This window comes from Tubulanus polymorphus, chromosome 2, assembly GCF_964204645.1.
Source record: "Tubulanus polymorphus chromosome 2, tnTubPoly1.2, whole genome shotgun sequence".
Lineage (NCBI taxonomy): Eukaryota > Metazoa > Nemertea > Palaeonemertea > Tubulaniformes > Tubulanidae > Tubulanus > Tubulanus polymorphus.
The window spans coordinates 29,911,710-29,933,845 of NC_134026.1; the positions used below are offsets into that span (position 1 = coordinate 29,911,710).

At 35.7% G+C, this 22,136-nt stretch overlaps 1 protein-coding gene across 1 annotated transcript; it reads right to left on the reverse strand.

The window, feature by feature from the left end:
* Positions 1–293: 293 nt before the first annotated feature.
* LOC141900799 (dedicator of cytokinesis protein 1-like) lies at positions 294–20,277 on the reverse strand. Its single transcript, XM_074787837.1, has 44 exons — positions 20,147–20,277; positions 18,978–19,061; positions 18,554–18,650; positions 18,353–18,449; positions 18,185–18,274; positions 18,038–18,093; positions 17,835–17,958; positions 16,871–17,013; positions 16,398–16,479; positions 16,250–16,313; positions 15,956–16,103; positions 15,329–15,662; positions 15,155–15,253; positions 14,771–14,843; positions 14,584–14,687; positions 14,211–14,501; positions 13,945–14,132; positions 13,715–13,849; positions 13,518–13,626; positions 12,691–12,996; positions 12,497–12,598; positions 11,815–12,081; positions 11,539–11,698; positions 11,161–11,342; positions 10,995–11,080; positions 10,754–10,910; positions 10,541–10,672; positions 10,326–10,445; positions 10,164–10,253; positions 9,979–10,083; positions 9,804–9,890; positions 9,511–9,720; positions 9,347–9,433; positions 9,100–9,273; positions 8,939–9,028; positions 8,707–8,844; positions 8,254–8,333; positions 7,852–7,881; positions 7,135–7,197; positions 5,749–5,920; positions 5,358–5,516; positions 5,152–5,272; positions 4,824–4,978; positions 294–3,641 (listed from the first exon to the last, which is right to left on the reverse strand). Exons 1-44 carry the CDS (start codon positions 20,190–20,192, stop codon positions 3,510–3,512), a joined length of 5,769 nt encoding a protein of 1,922 aa, XP_074643938.1. The 5' UTR covers positions 20,193–20,277; the 3' UTR covers positions 294–3,509.
* Between the last annotated feature and the right edge of the window lie 1,859 nt (positions 20,278–22,136).

Genomic DNA, 22,136 nt, shown 5'->3' on the forward strand with positions numbered 1-22,136 from the left:
ACGATTTACGAGTGAACTCCAACTTATAAGTCACAATCCTAGTTTGATCCGGGTCTGATCCGAGCCAGTTTGACCCGAGCCAAATTTCGCCCGACCAAAAACGTTGCACCAGTCCTGCAGATTTAAGCAAAGAATTGCGGGTATCGCTTATATTAGTCACAGCAATGTTTAGCCCAACAGAGTCAGGTTACTCAAAAAACGATGGAGCCACACGTCTCTCCCCCACGACACGAATTTTTCAGATTTCGAGGAAAAATGAACAATAACTACAAAAAATTGATTTAAATCTCGTTTATTTCATACTTTATGTACACAAATATAGTAATCATATTATATTATATATGAGTAATATATAAATCTTTATAAATACAATTTAAAAGCGTTTATACAACTATAATATATATACATCAGATAATTCAGCATATTCTGAACACATTAAAAGCATCTGGTTTCATTTCAAAACGAATCGGACATGTTATTCTACAGACCGGAGTAGAAATGGATTTTAGATTCCGTGGAGAGATACTTCCCACTAATACGGCAAACAGAATCTCGAGAAACAGTTTTTGAAAGTTTTCAATTTTCTTCCCCCGGTAGAGGTCATAACTTCTAGGACATTATTACTACTTATACATTCTACATGTGTCTTGGAAGATGCAATTTGTCTAAAATTCTTATTTGATGTTCATCGAGCCCATCATATCACCATTTCGGCCCCCTTGGGGTCATTCTCATTTATATCCTGTCCAACTTGCTTTCTACCTAATGCAGCTAATGGCAGATGACAGTAAGACAAGTCAGTTGGGATTAATTCATCAAAATTTTACTACAGCGGCCAAATAAATGTAATATTTGCTGGTTCATTATTTAGGAGCTATACAGATAGGTCAATTATTATCAGGAATGTGATGATATTCCTGCAGGAATTCTAAGCACTTTGTTCAACGCGAGTTGATGACTGGTTCAGACAGACAACTAGACTCTGGTTTACTTTAATCAGACATGTTTCTCAACAAACACAAAAGCATTAACTATTACAAAGTATCTTCTAATCTATTCGTTCAACACAAATTCAGGCATCGAAAACAAAGAAAAATTTCAAATAACATTGATATTTATGAAAAAAATCTATGTTCGTAAATCTTGAGCGATATTTTTGGACCGAGTTGAAACGCGTCGATAACGCAGCCGAAGTAAATAGCAAAAAAAAAGAAAAACTTTCACAGAGACATAGAATTTTAAACTAGGAGCCGAGCTACATAATTCGTCTGTGCATAATAAACACTGAATAATCGTGTGAGCGGAAGATGAAGAACTCAGTGGAAATTACATCACGAACAAACATTCGTGAACTGTTTACGTATTTCATAAAAGTCGGACTTTGACAAGTTTGACTGAAACAAACGACATCGGAGACCACACATGTCATTTATCCGTACACAGCATAGATGAGATATTAATGTATCTAAGGACATTGTTATTCCGCAGCCATAACAGTGAAAATGAGAAAACGGCACAACTTTCCGTTTATATCGAAACGGAATTGCCCAAGCGGGACTGGCGGCAAAAATTAATCGGGGACTTTTCAAATAAGTTAATTAATGGAATGACAGTTATGTTAGTCGCACCCTGAAGAGTTATCCGATGATTTTTCAGATGCACTCGAATTAACATCTACAAAAATATGATATCCTCAGAGTATTGACAAAACAAAAACTTTTTTTCGGATGCGATCGAAATATAATTCGCTACGAATGACGGTAAAAAACTCAACTCGTAGTTAGAAGCATGGTTGTTGATCGGTGAGATCGAAATGGGTCCAGTAGCACTGTCATAGTTTAGATCTGTATAAGTAAGACAAGTCTAAGTTCTAAAGGTCGGTCCAAATATCTAAGACCACTTTTGGACTTGAGGAATTAAGGAAGTTCTGATGTTTTCAGAATATTTGATGTTCTTGATTATGATTATCGTTATTCGGGATAATTTGTCAAAACCTGCGAGTCTAATAGTGTATTATATGGGCATGTGGCCTCTCAGCAGGTAACCCACCATTAAAAATCACCATCCTAATGGAGAATGACACCGGGGACCGGCAACCTATCTACACAGCTATGATCCATCGTACCATCGGGACACATTTACTAGTGTTGTAAATAGAGAAATGCGGGGTTCTACCCATCGTGCCGACAATAAAACATAGCACGTTGATGACAGTATCGGTGATTAAGGTGGAATGATAATCAGAATTTAATGAGCAAAACGATAGAGAAAGCTTCGAGCGTAATAACATCATGTTTCACATACAAATATCATCATTATATTGCATCACTTTCTAAAATCGAATACATTATAAACACAGATATTCCTGTTTGAATATCGAGTTTCCTCGTTTTTACGGATCTGATTTTTTTTTTTTGGGGGGGGGGGCTATACAACGGAGCGATCTTTCTCATGGACTGAACTTATCGTAAGTAATGTCGCGTATTAAACAAAAATATACTCTTGTGCGATGAATCAGGCACCTGCGCGAAATTAAAATATACATATAATCAATCAAGATAATCTTTAAAATTATTGCAAAATATACAATATTGCATAAGTCTACAAAATGTACGTAGAAAATCAGTATATACCGTTTACTTGAAATAATACATCAACTAATCATCTATGCATACGTTACTTAGGCTAAACAAAAATGATACCTTGTTTCTCCGCAGCGGCCGGGTCATTTTTGTAAAATATGATAAAATTTATAAACAGTTCATTTCTATAGCGGCCGGGTCTGTTATGGTTAAATTGATCACGATTTAAAAAAAAGTAATGTATAGGGTAGATAGGCGGCCGGCCGGGTCAACATTTAGGCTCAGCAGAGCGGAGAAACAAGGTATCAATTTTTTTTAGCCTTACATGTACTTAATATATTTCACTTCTCAAATCAGATATATACGTAAAGATATAGAATGTTTGTATATCGAGTTACAAAATACGTTTCAATTAAATTCTCGCTTAAGTGTAAAAATCAAAATCTATACTCAGTTTCATATACTTCGTTGTATTACAAAAATATTGTCGCACAACCGCGCGTTCGATAAACAATTTCAGATAATCCGAGCAGTTAATTCTATCTATATAATAATATTACACATTTAAAACCACTACGAAGCAAAAACTCTGAACAGAATCGGATACTTCTCTTAACTTCGACAAGTTATCTACTCAGAAATTCATCAACGTAAATAGTTCAATAAGCACCATCATTTTTTAAAATTCGATCATTAAAAAAACTTCCATACTTTTTATCTCTTAGAAAATAAAAAACATACCATCATCTACAAAACTTCACGGAAGCTCTTAATAGTAGAATATATAAAAACATCTTGAATTTTATCTTCTGGTTAGAATAAAATCATTGCGATTGATAATGTTTTTGATTTGTTTAGCTATAGCACATTCCTATATTTGAGCAGCTGCTTTGAAAACACATCGAAACCTTCAAAGTTTCATTTCGGCTAAGTTTTCATTGTGCGACGATTTTTTTTAGGCAACGCCGGTGGGGTACCTTGCGGACTGACGGGAGCTGTTGTTGTGTGTTTACCGGGTAGAGCTGGTGGTGGTTCACTGATTGGTAGTGGTGGAACGGGCTGAAAATATGAACATAACTCAGTTACAGTAAATCATCAGGGCAGCCATTTGAAATCTTTTTCCCTGATATCTCTCCCTAACTATTCCCTTACATGTAAATTGTATTCCCTGACTCAATCTGCTACGAATCCAATCAGTTAACACAGTCAAATATGGAATAGTTTTTTAGTTTAATTTTTCTCAACCAATTTCCCTGACTTTTCCCTAATTTTCAGCTTTTTCACAAAATTCCCCGACTATTGCCTGATTTCCAGATAAATGGCTGCACCCTGATTATATGAAACAGTAAAAATGTTAATATTCAAATTTGATCAGTATCAGACGTATAGAGAATATAAAACAACGACTGTGACAACGATAGTTTTCTATGATTGCTGTAGGGCTCAGGTTTTACTGGCAGTCTAGTAATGATTACTGGTGCACACCGATGCGGCAATAGTATTCAATAGGGACTCCGCGGAGTGAAAGAAAGATGCTCATACAATCTATTTAATCACTCCTTAGAGTCGTACTGATCACAACTAGTACATTTTACTCGAGATGAACCCACTTTAAACAATTCCCAAACCCGCCATTCCTCTGCCTTTATGTCTCGCATTAACCGTACCACATGTTCCCGCTATGACAGTTCTATTTTCTTGACCGATGATATAAAATAGGTGTAAATCAGCGCAGACCCAACGTCGTTGTCCGACCAAATCTGATCTTTATTAACATTAGCACCTAATATCGATTCATACAAATAGACTTATCACGTTAAACCACCGGAGATATTCATCAATATTCACGGCATCATTAATTGAATTTTATATCTATCAATACGACTGTGAATTACGTTCAGTTTTTTATCGTTTATTTATTTCACACATCACAGTTATACAAACTGGTCTGATGGGAAATTTCACAAGAAGTCTACTGGTGGAACAGAGTACGAGTTACATCATGAGTTCTGTGATCCTGAGAAGGATACTTCTACATTAGAACATTTTTGTTAAGAATGCATCCTAATTTTTTTTGTATTGAGATTTCGATTGTCCGTGTAAGGATCTGACTGAAAGTTCCTTCTTAGTCTCATAAAATCTACACTACATTGATACCGGTACATGATATCGGTAGATTGGGGACGCGGTGTAATTGGTCGTGTCCGACGCCTGGTTTCGACTCGCACATATTATACATACCTTGTCTTTTCTCAAAATGAACGAAGTCATCCGTTTATTGTCGGATGGTGAATCAGTTGGAGGAATGATGTTTATATTACTGTAGTCAGCGTATTGCGTTTTAACCGGTAGAGGTGGAGGGCACTCCTCTGTCAGAGGTAAACTTTCCTGAGAACCTAAAACATCACAATTAGAATCGAATCACAGATATCGTATAATACAGGATCCAGTAACCGGGTTGACAAATGTAAGTGAGCTTTGACTCTCAGTTAAGATTTGTTCATTTTGGATGTTTAAAATCTGGAGTATTAACTGAAAAAGAACTAAGGATGTCGTGTTTATAGCCTACCCGATGTTGAAGAAGGTGTTGAAGGCTCCGTTGAAGTTGATAGATTTAAACTAAACTGCCGACTGTGTCTCTGACTGTTGCGTTTCTCGGGGTCAGGACGTCGCGGCCGCTGAGGGGTTAACTATAAAACAATTCATCATTCAGTGAAATTAAAGCGATTAGTTTCACGCGGTATCATTGACAAACTGAGTGTAAGATGTTTTTACCTCTTCGGTTAATTCAATCATTTTACTGATATCACCACGACTGTGACTGTGACTATTGTTCAACACTTTTTCCTCCTCTTTATCATCCTTTTTCTCATCTTTCGACGGTTTATCGCCGTGGTGAGTAATCTCCGTCGATAAAGGTCGTTTAGAAAATGCCTGAAACGCGAGACGACAGATTTATGGTCAAACATCGCTGTAGTCTATCTATCATGTTTATAACACGGTGTTCTGTCCGTTTACATTTCAATTACGCTACAAATTGAATCTATTGAATTTGTTCAATTTTTTGATGAACAGTTTGAGGAACTTTATTAAGAAATCAAAAATCATTGTGATTTTTTGCCACAATTTGCCACTAAAATGTTGAAGAGATAATGATGATAATTACCTGTGTAACGTTACTAACTACATTAATAAGAGTTCCTCTCGATTTACTGACAGTGCTCACGCTACGACTGACAGTTGATGAACCGGGACGCACCCACACGGAAGACGACAGGGTTCGCTGTGAAGAGGGTGAACCACCCTTCTGAGGAGTCTCTGATTCTACTTTACTCGTTCTAAACAAAAAAGATATTAAAATTTCTTGAAAGTTTGATACGAGAATTTTGTACAGATTTTTGGAATGAGAGCCGGTAGGTTAATTTTGATATTAAGAGATAATAGAAAGCATAATTTAGCTGTAGACTCATAAAACATGAAGGAACTGTAGAGCTGCCAACCTGTAAGTATTTGAATCATGGTCAATCGAGGAAACTTTCAGGGAGCAAAATAAGAAGATATAAACAATTGTCTTCAGGGACACAAGATGACAATGGTTTCACAGATACTGATCATATGCATTGATGAAGCACTCTGAGTTGCAACAATAATATAAAATTGCACACTGAGAATGAAAAAGATGAAGTCTGAATATTTTGATTGAGCTAGAAGTTAATTCCAAGTCTTCTGAATTCCAGTATACCTGAAGATGACTATAAGCATCTAGTCAAAACATCGAATAAACTACTAATATTTCCAACTCAATTTTCTATTCTTAGTGTGGGATTTTATATCATACTGATACAGTTAAAGATCCCACGATCAGGGACCTCAAACCACGTGAAAATTGTGGATGGCTAGCAGCTCTGGAATCGTGATGTAGGGTAAGCGATGGTAGTTATTTTGTTTTGTAGTTATATGAACATTGTTTCAGCGTTATACAGCGCAGTACGGTAGAACTATAAATACACGACTGATTGAATTAATGTTTCGTTTCCGTACGACATCTAATTAATAATTCATACGACGAACGCCAATGATTTATAAGACGAAGAAAGGTCATAAAACTCTAATTTTCACCTGAAATCAGGCCCAGAAAATGATAATGATCGCACTGCATACAAATATCAGATACAACAACTGCAACCAAAGCATTTTAAAACTAAACCTTTATACAACACACATACTACTGTATGCATACATGATCATTATCCAGCATTTGTTTTGTCCTGAATTCATCTTGTATTTGAATCGATTTTAATGAAAAAAAAATTAAAAACACAATAAGCAGAAAATGTTGATTTGTTAGCTTTATAAAAATTATCACGAAAAGCAGATTTATGGTTTTTATAAGAAGCGTTTGGTCGTGTAGTAGGAAGCAGGTGTCCCGATGATATATTGTTGTTTCCTAAGCATCTGTCTTTATGTAAGGGAAGCCAAATCGATGTACTGCAAAACTATCTCAAATAAGTGAAACAGCGACCCTTATCGAGACAGTCGTATAGACACGTACCCAACGGAAAGGTTTCCAACACTTCCACTCGGACGTAGAGAGTAGAATTTACTCGATGAAAACCTGGTTTAACAATGATTACAATACTCAACACTACAGTTAGGTGTATACAGGATCTATCGTGTATAATGAATAACTCTTTTATAGAATATAGAAAACTATAATTGCTGAAGAACAATGATTTCAAGTGGAGAGTAATTCACATTATCAAAACAGTAAACGCGAAGACCTGGTGAAGTTACTCTATGCACTAATAGTAAAAGTTGGATATTTTGATAAAATCAAGTAAACCTTCAAATTACAACCAGGTTTTCATGTTTACTGATTTGACACAAGGTTAAAACGGCTTCTCTACAACTACTCTTATTAATAAAACATTACAAGGTAGAGTGACACATGCACAAATATGAATAGATCACAAGCAACAAGGTGAATGATAGTTTATGAGGTTCCGTGCCATTCAAATTGGCAAAACCATCTAAAAGTATCTTACATATTGACAAATATCTATCAAATTCATTTATTTTTGAAACAAGAAGAGTTAAGATAGCTAGTTCGATACAATGAGATTTGGTACTTATTTCACACTGTAGATGGAAGCACATTCTAAAGCCTTTCAGCGTGAATCATCGAGTATTTGACCGAAAAGATTGATGACGAACAACAGAGTAAAATCCAACAACAAAAATAGAAATATGATATTGAATAAGAAATTACCTGCGTGGTCCAAATCCTGATCTGCGAATCCTATAGAAAGCATGAATACCAAAGAAACAGTTTGATGGTTAGTTTTACTATAAAAATGGCAGGTTTTACAGCGCAATAATCTCAGCAAAGTATTTGAAATCGATCATGCCATTAGTACAGAGTTTCTTAAAGCAAGCATTTTCTCCACACACAGTTTTATACCGAACGAAAAAATCAGCATAAGTTAAAAATCTTTCAAAGAGAAACTTTAAAGGGAAGGATTTGACTATTTGCAGAAAATATCAGTAGAATTTAAGTGAAAGATTCAATCATTCGAAGCGAATGATGACAGTATTTTGATGACTACTGTTTTAATGATCGTAGCACAAGCGATTTAAGGCTCTAAATCAAACTGATATAAACAGAACTTACGCAGAACTACGATTGTCTAAATCTTGAACCGGACTCGGAGATAACAATGTCTTAGCTCGTTTCACTGTGATCTCTTGAGTCTATAAGAAATAAACAAGAGTCATTTAGTGAACTATGACAAATCAAGTAAAAGCATAGATGAATTGAAACCAGTTACTACAAGCTGGGTTCTTACAGATCAAGGAATCCAAAATTCACTATTTCCTGATTTCCCCTTGACCCTTGGCCAAGAAATTCCCTGATTAAATCATAAGACATCCTCAGTGGTGGCTGTTCTTTTCAAGATTCCTTGCGCCACTCATCACAAGCAAGAAGAGCAAGACTCCAAACATTCAAATTCCCTTTTCTTAATTTGCAAGAAAAGTCAGAATTTCCTGATTTTCTCTCCGGGGAAATAAATCCGGGATTCCCTGACTTCCCTGACTTGTAAGAACTCTGTACAAGTATCCTGACCTTCACTCGAATTCCGTATTCAGTTTCAACCAGATTTTTCATCAGATTATAACTTTCAACCATGTGATCATGAAGTGGTTGCATAGTTGGTGAAACTCTCTGACTGTGAATCTGTAAACCATTACATAACAACTGAATCTGAAATATTAAGAAGAAAAAGAACAAAATCAATGTTGAGTGAACCATATTCGCAATGAACCATCAACTAGACTACGTGGTGTGTTTAACTAACTTGTTTAGCCGTCGCTTCCCGCAATCTTTGCACCAATTGAAACGTTGTTTTTCCTGGGTTTTCGTGCATGTAGGAATCTTCATAGAAGACCTGTATAAAAGATGTTAATTACTGAATGTTCTTATAAAACAGTTTTATCTGATAGCGATAAAAATACCGACCTTATACATGCTGATACCACCACTTACAGCGGGATCAACAATACCATTGAGAACCATTCCTAACGGATCGACGCGCATTTTCAAATCTGACTGCGTAACTTCGATTAAACCTCTTAATTTCTCATTTGCTGCGTCAATAGTTTCAATAGCTACCTCTAATGGACTAACTAAACTCTATATATGTAAAATAATAATCATTCAGTCACTATAAACAATTCATTCATTGATGTGTAATCATTAAACTTACAACATGAGTAGAAGTAACTGGGAACCAGCGTAGAATCCCCGGTAATGGGTAAGATGTGACCATATTAGTTCGTTCTAACCACATATTCTGAAAAAATTAAACCAGATATCATAAGAATTTCGCAATAGTTATCTTAGAATGAACACAGAATTGATTCGACTCACAGCTACATCTCCGCTGCCTTTATCAATTCTACGTGAAAACGTAAACTTCTGAACCTCGTTCACTTTATAATACTTCAGTATTTGATCTTTCACTTTTTTGTTGATGAATTTTGATTTTAGTTCGAGCATCGGAGTTACTGCATTCACTTGTAAATGCTGTTCACTTGACTCCATGATTTCATCACCCGGTGTCGTTAGTGTCTTCAATAACTGTAATATTTATCACAATTGTACAGATCAAAAACGGATTATATAAGAAATAAAAGTACATAATATCGAACTGAATTTGTTACCTGTGAATTTGGAAATTGATTTTGCAATCTGACCGCGAAATCTGATAATCTCTCATACTCTTTACCTCTGAACACATAGACTTTATTCTGAAATGAATAACAAACAAAATTTCAACCAGAGTTTCTATCGACAAACATCAAAGGAGTATTTTCATGATATAAATCGAATGAATACCTCTAAGAATGATGGGAATCCTTTTCCATAGAACCCAACTCTAAAATACTCCGGTTCTGGTCGCATTTCAGTGATTATTTTCTTATAAAACTGCGCTTGTTGCGTCTGAAATTGAGCGATGAATATAATTCAATTAAAGTTCAGATAAAATTATCTATAAACTCATAAATGATTGAACTGTTTACCAATAAATCACTGAGTTGATCGTAATCGAATGTTTCAGACTCATATTGATTTATCAACTCTTTACAGATTTCAACTCCTTTCTCCCACATCTGAAATAACAAAAATCAACATCACCTCACGAAAGATAGACGTAAAATACCGAGTACGAATCTAAAACGTACCTTCCCCTTATTGAAGTAATGAATCATTTCGTAGTAAAGTTTCTGTTTTAGTTCCCGATGAGTATGAGCTTCAGGATATTTATTACTACACAACACTGAACTCAAAAGCGTATCCGACCACTGAAACGATATATACGAAACTCGAGTTCATTTCACTGATCGATGAACACAGCGATTACAAAGATTTCGCTGGATTACGCTGAAATGTTTATTACCTGTAGTAGTTTAGCATATAACATCAGTGTATAAGCGGCTTCCGTGTAGTTATCACACTCTAAATGCAAGTCACATAGTTTATGCAAGTATCTGATGTACATTTCCTGACGATTTATGTCATGATAGAAATTCTGAAAATAGAGAAATCATTTGCGATCATTCTGCTACTAAATCGACTCATTATATCGATGATTTTGAGGGTTTAAACATACCAGCAAATTGACGATACAGCTCATTTTATTCTCTTTACTATCGTCATTTATAACCGACCGGTATTCCAGTAAGTGCTGCAATAGCTGTTGAATCGTAGCTACAAATATCACACCTTGTTCCTTCATACTTTGTTGGTTCTCGAAATATCCGCGCATTCTGTGAACGGGGGAGAACATCATAACAGATTATTATTAGAGATATGAGTTTTTGTGGAGACAAGTTTGCGGAAGAAAAACTTACATATTGTAAAATAAGTCTCTATATTGTTCATCACCTCGTCCTCCTTCGACTAATACATCCAACTGTGTTATTATTTCATTTTCAACCTAAACAGAAATCGATGACATCAATCAATATCGATTTATCGATTTTAATATTCAACAAATCTGATATTTCAGTTTTCTACCTCTTTAAAGTTGCTCTTATACTTCGTTCCACCGCCGCGTAGTTTCTCGATCTGTAAGAACTCGTTGTGCATCATATCGAAGAATATCGGAATCGTGTGTTTACGCAGTTCGATCTCCGGAATCAACGTCATCTCGAGAATCGGCCCGACCATTCCCGGTATAAACAATGTCTTATTTGGACCTGCAGAAAATATACTAATTTGTGTTACATTGTTCAGCAGGTACAGCGGAATAACTATTAACCCTTTCAGTGCCGACTTATTAATACCCGAAAGTGCTGGAGATGATTTGAAATTTTTTCATAATATACCACCCCAGTGTGTTAAATAGGGGGAAGTGTAGATGTACTGAAAGGGTCAAAACTATTGATTCGATACCTAAATTGAACCAAATGCTGCGTATTTCAAAACCAGCTTCTCTTCGCATGTCTTTATATCGTGATATTATCTTGCTTTGTTTCAGCGCGGTGAAGTTTTCCAGTTGAAGACTCTCTTGTGTCAGGAATGATATCGAACAATGGAAAAAGTTGTTCCACAACTAGAAAAAACATTATACAATCGAAATGAAGCTTTCTGTCATGTTTGTACAACAGGTGCTGATATCATAACTAAAAGGAAACTTCAGTGCGAGCTCATTTTGAAGAACATTTTTACCTGATATTCAAATGGTTCAGAGAATCGATCTTTCAGCGTATGTGAAAAGAAGCGCAATGCTTTCAGTATGACGCTGTTCTGTAACATGATCATCTCATTCCAGTCGTTGGGATAATAAACACGTTTGACCAGTTCACGAAATACGAGCAAAACTTTCACCAGAAAATCCATCACTTCTCGTGTACCGGCCATGTTAGTGATGTATTCCTGATAATGAGTCTCGGTCATTTGATGAAACATAGCCGTTAAAACAGCGACGCAATTACGCTGAAAATATCATTAACCATCAGTTGATATAAAATCTATTCAAAATAACAGGGTGGCCAGCATCCTCGCTTGCCAGGGGTCCGGTATCACTCCCGAACTCGCTTCCACCAGCCCTATGGCCTCACGAAGCGTGATTCCATTACTGGCGCTGTTGCACGTGACGTCATATATCGATTTGCGAAATACTTCCTTGTTCGGTAAAACGTTCGCTGATTGGTCAATTTAACGGGAAAACCAACAGAAGTCTACTGACGGTTTGTTACAAGCGCTGTGATTGGTACGACCGGATTCTGGTCGGCTAGTAACGACTCCAACGACTCGTGAGGTCAAGGGGTTCGGGGAACAGCTTTAGCGTAGTGGGTTCGAATCCCTTGACGGGTGAAGATGGGTGGCCAGAGAAATCTGAAACACTTACGACAAGGGAACTCTCTTTCTCGATGTCGAGTTGTATGACAGTTTTGATTACCGTGCTCAGCATTATTCTCAATATCGAAGCCAAATCTTCATGAAGTACTCCCTAATCAAATATACCAGAGATAGAAATCAATATTACGATGAAGTTTTTAAAACTATAGTCACAAACCCAGGTCGCTAACTTCTTGAACTTACAGTTTCATTGCGATACATCAAATCTAGAATATCTCCGAGTATAACGATGCAAAGTTCAGTCTCTTCGTATGATTCCAAACTCATTTTAACGTGGTCTAATAAAGCGGGTAAGAGAACACTTCTCGATGTCGGTTCACGGAATATCTCACTGTGTACGATATCCTTGATACACTGTAGTTTCTGTTTAATCAGCGAATTACTCGCGACGTTATTGACGAAATTTACGATCAGATTACTCAGTTCATTTACATCGAGCATCTGCATTAAATCTGGTATTGCAGATGGAATGTATTTCATAGCAGCAGCCTGAAATGAATAACCAATAAAATCATAAATCTCCTAACCCTTTCAGTGCTGACTAGTTAATACCCTCTAGTGCTAGAGATAATTTGAAAATTTTTAAAATTCCACCCTAGTGTGTTGAATAACGGGAATAGCACTATAGTGTGTCTACACCGCGGCGCGGTGTATCGTTAGTTACTAATATTTCACTATGTTTGACACGTGCTGCCATTTTTCTAGAGAGATAATTACTAATTACATCAATACACCGCATTGCGATGTACTAGCAAAATCCATCACTGATTTATACACCCCACTGCGGTGTAGACGCACTGAAAGGGTTAAACACGTAAATTAACCAACTTTTCTACAACAACACTTTCAGCATTTCTAGGTTATTGTTGGAACTAAAAACATCATCAGACTTACAGAATATGAAGTCTTCTGAAAACAGGTACAAGCAGAGGAAGACGAAGGAGGTATTTCAATGTATAAATCCGGTGGGTTAATAGAAGATTGATTAATTATAGACTGTTTCAACTTACCTGAACTAATCTTGTTCTCTCAGTTTTAATCATCATCATGATGTTCAGCGATGTCAATAGTTGTACAACTGATGTCTGAAACTGTTGTTGTCCGAGTCCTTCATTCAAACTGTCAATAAAACATGTAAAATATTCATTCCTCTTCGGGTAAACACTGCAGAAGTCTCTCTGATGAGAGAAATACTGATTAAACTTACGCGACAAACAGCACGCGAGATCTGAGGATAAATTTCATCAGAAACTCGTACGACTTCAAAGTTTTCAATAACGGTTCTAAATACTCAGTTTCTCCGGCTCGTTCAACGTAGAAACGCAAAGTATTTATCAATTTCCTAAAAATAAACGATAAACTCTGAATCTGCTGCCTGGGTAAAGCTCTGGTGGGGTAAAGCTGCTCTTGTGTCACAACACGTATACGATTACTTACGGATAAACTAATGTAGCGCTGAAGTCGTTTTTAATGTAGACCTCGAGAACCGGTTTGAATTGATTATATTTATGATCGGAAGTCAATCCAATGATCATAACTAACGCATCGAACACAAGATTGTCGTATTGATCGCAATCAGAATTCTGTAGAATGTTGAATAAAGCGTCCAGCGTATCTTGTAAGAACTAGAAACAGATATATGAAATAATTACCGAATTCAACTCGCTTCAGAATTTCATGGATCTGTAAAGAGTGAATTCTACCTTGATGATTTCCTCTCCATCGACTTTCATAATCGCTTTCAGATGATGTTCTAATCCGGTTGGATTATCCCTCCAGTTCAATAATCCCCTCAAATCGACGTTCTGAGTTAGTTTAGTGGAACAGACGAGTGAAGATATTTGAAACGAATCTTTCTGTGACAATGTCAGAGGACCGTGTCCTATATGCGGTTTACTATTCGTGTTATTAGATAACACAGTATCCAGATCAAGACGTGTAGAGGGTAATGACTGATAAGCTTTCCAGCAATCGTCCAATTTCTTCGATTCGATCTGAAAAATGCACCAAATAACAGTAAAATACCAGCAAAGTACAGAGATAACGCTTTCATAACAATTATATCACAAACTCTACCTTATAGACTAGAAGGTTATGTAACCCATCTGCTAATGTGGTTCCATCCGACTTTTTTAATTTCACATACGCAAGAGCGAATGGTCTTTCCGTCCGATCTTTAGCTGAAAATAGACAATCAGTTATACGTCCAACTTTTCTCATCATTGAGTTTTCCAAGCTCAGATTTGATGTAAATGAATTCTACCTTCGTTAGTCGATCGATGTCTGAACAAGAATCTTAAATGTGAAGCACTGAAATCATCGATAGGCAAAGCGACCTACAAAACAAAGCAATCAAACTATTAATCATAAAAATACTGTCAGTAGTGAATTACTGATGAACTTATAAAGATTAAGACACAAAGTTTTAGACTCTCTCTTGAGAACATATTCAGGTAGGTAGAAATAGACAAAATGACGGGTATTTTATGTATTTCTTCACACCTGACAATGGTCTCTAGAGAGTCTGAAACGTTCCAAATCTTTATCTTAATTATAGATTTATTAATTTTGTATTTGTATATAATGGGTTTTAATCTTATTCCTCCACACGGGAGTTTACGCGCTATTCTACTATTGATGAACTTACTTTGACAGTTTCGTACCATTTCGGACGATCCTCGTGGTAATAAATAACAGATCTGTATTCACAATGCGGAGGGCAGCCAGCTCCCATCATTACTACTGACTGTAATAGAAGTCGTTTGGAGACTTGAATCAGTTATCAAAAAAATCATTCAGCAATGGTCATTAAAAGACTCACCGAAATAATGCTGCCAGATTTATCACAGACAGACATGATGACTTCGACATTCCTATCCGATGTTTTATTTCCTTTTGTAAATTCTCCTTGTACAATAGTTACGTAGATATCATTCCTAATATCACCCGGTAATATGACCTCGGGGAAGCCTAACTTTCTCGAAATCACTGTCGATCCGATGATAAGATGGGGTTGTTCTTCTTTTACTTGTTCTAAATCTCCCGGCAATCTTAACGCCGAGATCCACAGACCTTGACCTTTGTGATTGATTGCTCCCTCTTTAACTGAAATCACCTTCTTCACAACGGAATCAAGAAACTCTCGTTCACCGCATCTATTTACAAAGATACATAAACAATTCAAGCTGAATTCAAATTCCCTGATATTTCCCTGACCCTAGACTAATAATTCCCTAATCAAATTATAAGATATCCTAAATGGTGACTGTCTCTTATCATGAAGTTAGTTGTACCCCGTAAGAACAAGAAAACGCCAAACCAAGAAAAGAGTCAGAATTCCGTGATTTTCCACGCAGGTAAAATAAATCAAGCATTCCCTAATCTGTAACAACCCTGAAAATAGTTATATATTGATGTAGGTATTTAGATAAACTAATTCAGTATTTACTGTTGAAATGGTACGAAGAACTGAGTCTCTTCGTCTGTCCGAACTTTGCCCATGATTATTTCAGTAATATCCATAGCAGCGACTCCGAATGGTCGACGCAATCCTTGAGCTAGTTTACGCTCACTGTGTTCCTTCAGATTCATACAACCTTCAATATCAAATACATACATTAACATATATAGCTGGAAATTACTCGATCAAGTTCCAAAAATATGACTAGGGCTGAATTAGAAACAAACTTATTTCAATATAGAGTGAGAACTGCAGATCGCAGTCGTGGACTATAAAACATACCAATTCTGATGATTTGACAGATCAGAAACACCTTCCCTCTTTCGAGATCTCTGTGACCAAGATCCTATAAATAATCACATGATTAGAAACTACTTAACTACGACGAAATGAAAATCATATCATGAAACAAAAATATTGAACTACTTACAGTGAAAAGCACTCGCAGATTGTTTAACATCTCGATATCTTTAGGAAGTCCTTTACCTCCCCACTTCACGATGTAGTTTTCACTGAAAATGAATGATAACAATGACTCGCATTCATAAACTACAGTTTTATGCTTTTCTGAAACTGGACCCTCAATATAAGTGAAATCCAACAAATGAAAACTAGAAAATATAAAAAATATATTGAGATGACTATGTTTTGGGTGCAATAATGACCTGGGGCCGGTTCCATAGACAACTTAGACTTAAGACCGGTCTGAGACAAACTAAGTCCTATAGCCAATCAAACAACTTAAGACCCGTCTTAAGGGTTAAGATAACTTTTGGTCTTAAGTCTTGACTATGGAACCGGCCCCTGGTGAATATTTCCTAGCCTGTATTCGTGGGATTTATCTTTCGTTTTATCATTTCACAGATTACTGAAGTCACTGTTATGATATCTACGTGATAATACCTGATATATCTGTTCTGTTTACAATCATATAAACTCATTAATACATCCGCATCTTCACCAATTCTACACACGAAATTCCGCACAGAAACCAACAAACTGAAACTGTGTTTATTTCCTAATGTTCTGTATGGCGGTTCAATTGACTGAAATAAATGCAAACAATTATCACACAACATTTCAATCGAATCCATTTTCCTGAAAAGCAACCAGTGTACAGTAGTTTTCATATTTATTTGTGATCGTAATGAGGAAGTTATACTGATATCATGTCGCAAAAACGTGGAGTCATGAATGTTCTTATAATAAATTACTGAATCTGAATGAAATAAAAATCGTAATCGGACAATAATTCAAGCATTTGAACACAAACTAACGATTTGCATGATTAAATAAAACACAAGAAAGCCAAAGTAAAATTACTTCTGGAGGGAATGAACTGAAAAAATAAATCACACAAACACGAATAAACTTATTCACCAAGGACAAAAATGGTGTCTAAAACAAAAATAAAGAATATTGGATGTGAACATTTGAGGTATAAACATCCACAGAAATTTCCATCGTCAAGTCATTGTGTATCTGCGGAATTTAAGAGAAAGCCACAACCTATTTGAAAATGGTTCGCAGTTTTTGAGTTAAAAAGATTTAAGTGAATTTTTCTATCTGATTCAACTATCGAGACGAGTTAATAACACAACATCCACATAAACAAATAGAATAATAGAAAGCAATGCCTCAATCATTCGATCAAGGACAAACCAAAATTTCACGAACATAGACCCGATATTCATGCAAAATAGTTTGTACATTTACAACAATGAGCACTCTACCTCTGCCTCTGAAAAAAGCAAGGGCAGCGTCAAATCCTGTGACTGAAAACATTAAAACAAAATATCGTTTGAATTCAAACGCATGATTATCATAAACAACAGTTTTTAGGATTTATGAGCAAGGGAAAACTGACCTTGGCTCTTTGAACGCGTAAAGCACCGGCCTCGTGTTGTCTATATAACTGTATACAACCAGTACGGCTAGGATCTAGAATGTTCCCTTGTTCATCGCGAACGACCAAATCAAGACCCAATAATCTATTAATTATAACAGTTATATATGAGTGAAAATTGATTTCTCATGTGTGATATATAATACGACTACAGGAATACATACGCATTTCCCATATCAATTTTAGCCGTCATTTTCTGCTGAAGACTTTTCACTTCATCCTTTAAGAAAATTATATGCCACACTTAATCAATAACACAAGTTTTTTCCCGGAAGCGCGAAGTTGTTTCAGTTTACAAGATCAACGCTTACCATTGGTAATTTACGAGACATAATCAGCTTCCTTTGATCAATCAGTTCTAACATGAATTTACGCACAACATCAAAATGTCGATTGTGAGTCTGTAATTAAAAAATTTAATAACATATTTAGTAAATATGGAGCAATGGATCCATCAATTCTTATTGAATTATACTGACCAGATAAAGATCTTTGAGAATCTTCTCCCATTCCCACAATACGGAGGTAATCTCTTGAATGATGGGAGGTTCAGATAGGTATACCAACTCAGCAGTCCTAGTAGACAATAATCAAATATATCTTAATAATTTACCAGATAAAGATACTAAAGACATATTGATCCGAATCAATCATGTAATTGCGATAAGAAGCATACAAACCCTGGTTTATTGAGAACATTTTGTCTGATATGAATATATTCTTTAGGAAAGATTCCTTTCACATGTTTATTTCTGATGTTATAACCTCTGTACCAATCTGCGAATAAGATAGGATAGCATAACATCATGAATTTGTATAGTGTCTTGTAAATAGTATGTGGCTAGAACTATTATCAAAAGATGCCCTCTAGAAGCAGGTGATGACTTCAACAGAAATGTTTCTCGAGATATCCTTTGAATACTTGGAGAGAGTCAATATCATGTGTTGGTCAGGTTGGAAATTTCACAATATGGGTGCAAATGTGCCAAATGCACACCCACCAAATGAGACTTCAGATGTATACGACCCAACATACGCATAAAATTGACTAATTTAGTTTAGATTACAGGTAATCAAATGATCCAGTATTTTTTTAGAACTTACTAGCATTTTCTTCGAGAATATGAACAACATCACCAATATTGAGAGGAAGTCTATGAGGTTGATCATCGTTGTAACTGTATATGGCTGAAATTACCAGACAAACCTCAAACTCAATCATGATTTTCATTTGTATCAGGAGAAAAGAACATTTATTAACTCGTCAGGTCAGTGTCTGCATCTACGTAAGAAAAAACATATTTCTACTTCATATAATAAATACTACCAAGTCCAAGCACAATCGAGACAGACAGAGTAGTAGTATTATTTAATTAGTTGCACAGGGACTTGTCACAATTGATAGTGAATGAATAAAACCAATATCAATGACCAGGTCCACTATCCCTGTATAATATAAAAACAAGGGTGGCAACAAATTGTCAATCTGACAATGACTTCTCCACTTCAATCGACTGTAATTCCAAAAATTCTCAACCGATTCACATGAAATAAGCTTTAATACAACCTAGAAGACTTTCTGCTTCGAACGAGCCTTCAACCACCACTCTCCGACAATTATCTCACAACGAAATCACCTTTTTTTGACGAGAGATAGCTCAAAATGGAGGTCTACCGATTCTATGGTGGACAGCAAAATGGTCGTTTTTTTCACTTCAAACGATGATTTCTATGTGAGATCTTAGAGAAAACCCCAACAAACCATACATTTTTTTAAACTACGCGGTCATACCTGTACGCTAATCTCATTTCTAGTCTTCTAGGTTGTATTAAAGCTTATTTCATGTGAATCGGTTGAGAATTTTTGGAATTACAGTCGATTGAAGTGGAGAAGTCATTGTCAGATTGAAAATTTGTTGCCATCCTTGTTATTTCATTGTACAGTTGCAGGGATACTGGTACCCCCATCATTGGTCTCATCATCAGTCGTGACAAGTCCCTGTGATTTAGTTGAGGCTGCAGAATTCGTGACTTTTTTGTCTTTTGAATTAATGATTACATTGGAATTATTGACAAGGTCCAACCAGCGAGAGCAATTACCAATACCATCATTATTAGGTTGAACCGATGGCCGGTCCGCATAACGACTGACAACTGCCAATTGTAGTAGATCAGTTGATTGACATGAACACGGAAGTAAAATTCCAAAACAAAATTTCAAAGGGAATTTACAGTTTGTAGAGTTTATGTAAAATGATAGACGAGCAACTCACCGACGGCATACTTCCTCTCATTGCAAGCTTTCAACCACTTCGTCATGATGTCAATTTGAATCCTTTCATTAAATATATCGTATACTTTCAGTATAAAAATCTTCACTTTCCGTAAACTGGGTAAACTGCGGCATCCATTTTGAATTCAGGTGGCAGCACCAGTAGTACGTGGAATTCATTGAATTGAATTGAGTGGCCAGAGTACGTGGGTTCGAATCCCACAATGTATATATCCAGCAGCGAAAATTCTAGTTGTCCAGTAAAAATGATGTTAATGAAAATGAAATTTAGAACGTTAAGTTAATACTAAGCTTAGGATGACTTTGTAGGATTTGTCTCTAGTTTGAAAGCTTTTATGTTACACTGTTTTTCAATACAGTTCATTTGTTTTTGGTTTTTCTTGTAATTTTCTTGTATTACGCTCTAATTGTCATGTAAATGACCTGAGTTTATCGTAAATAAAGTAAAGTAAAGTAAAGTTAACTAGGAACTTACATGATAGTTCCTCGAGTCATTCCTGTCATTGAGCAAGGTTTTTGTCATGAGAATAAAATGACACATACGTGTTCATTATTCATGGTCAAACTTTTCAATTGTTTAGTTAAGTTTATATCAACTATCAAACTTAGGTCCTATCGAATAAAGAGGAGCAGTTTCTTTTTATAAATGAGGATTTATCAACAGTGTTGATTAGTAAATTGTCCTGTTTTGATTGTCGGTTTTACAATGGCTATATATAGTATATTTATTTTTCATAACTCCTACATATGATGTTGGACAGGTTTTACGTGCACTATATGGTTATGGAGGATCCTGTACTAGCCAGCTGGCAGTGCTTAGACCATGTGCATGGTGCATATATATATGGGCCTGATTCAAATCTGCGCAAGAAGCATTTCAAGTATCGAAAAAAGTTATAGATAATTCTAGATATCTCAGCAATCAGTTGTTTGTAATTTTACCTAGCTATATTCAAGTGGATAGTTGAACAATATCTATATGATGTTACTCAATATATCTTTATTAAAGTACCTTCCAAATACTTTGCATTAAACGTACCAATGTGGAGAAAACGTTGATGATGTTTGAAAATCTCAGGCTAAGTTGGAAAAACTCTAGTTATCTTGTAAAATAATGTTAATGAAAATGAAAATAAAGATTGATTAGTTAATCTCAAGCTTTCCAGAATGAATCTGTAGGTTTTATTAGTTTTAATGCTTTTATGTTGAACTGTTTTTCGAATACAGTTCACTTGTTAACGAAGAACTTACAAATTCCTCGAATACAAAGCAAAGTTTGCAAAATTTTCTTATAAAAATAATGTTAATGAAATGAAATTGGAGATTGATTATTTGAGAGAGTGAAATTGTTGTTTTATGTTCAGTTTTAATGTTTATATGTTGGAGATATGGTATGCAATTTATTTGTATAAACAGAATATCCTAAATCTCTCTTACATTATTTGAATAGTTGATATGATTGAATGCTTCATATTTCATGAAATAGCCAAGTGTCACCTATGCCCGGTGACATCATGAACTGTCAAATTAATAATCTGCCGGCCGGGTCAACTTTTAGGAGTAAAAATGTAAATCAGATTGATTACTTAAAATCTTACGCTTTCCAGAGTATATGGCCAGGTTTATCTCTGGTTTTAGTGCGGGGAGCCATGGACTCTTACAGTTTAAGAGTCCATGGTTGGGCCATAGACGTTTTTGTTTTATAGTCTATATGGTTGGACCATGGATGTATAAACTCTAGTTTATAGTTTATACGTCCATGATTGGATTGTTTTTGAAATCAGTCCACGTGTTTGAGGAACTTACATTATAATTCCTCGAACCTGGCATTTTGCATACCGGTAATTGTTGTATGAGAATAAAATTGTTTGAAATTCTTTGTTTATTTAATTGGCTACTTTGAACTTTGTTAGTTCACCAGTCAGCGGTTTTTTATTATCTTGCAATCCACCACTTTTTTCAACCCAATA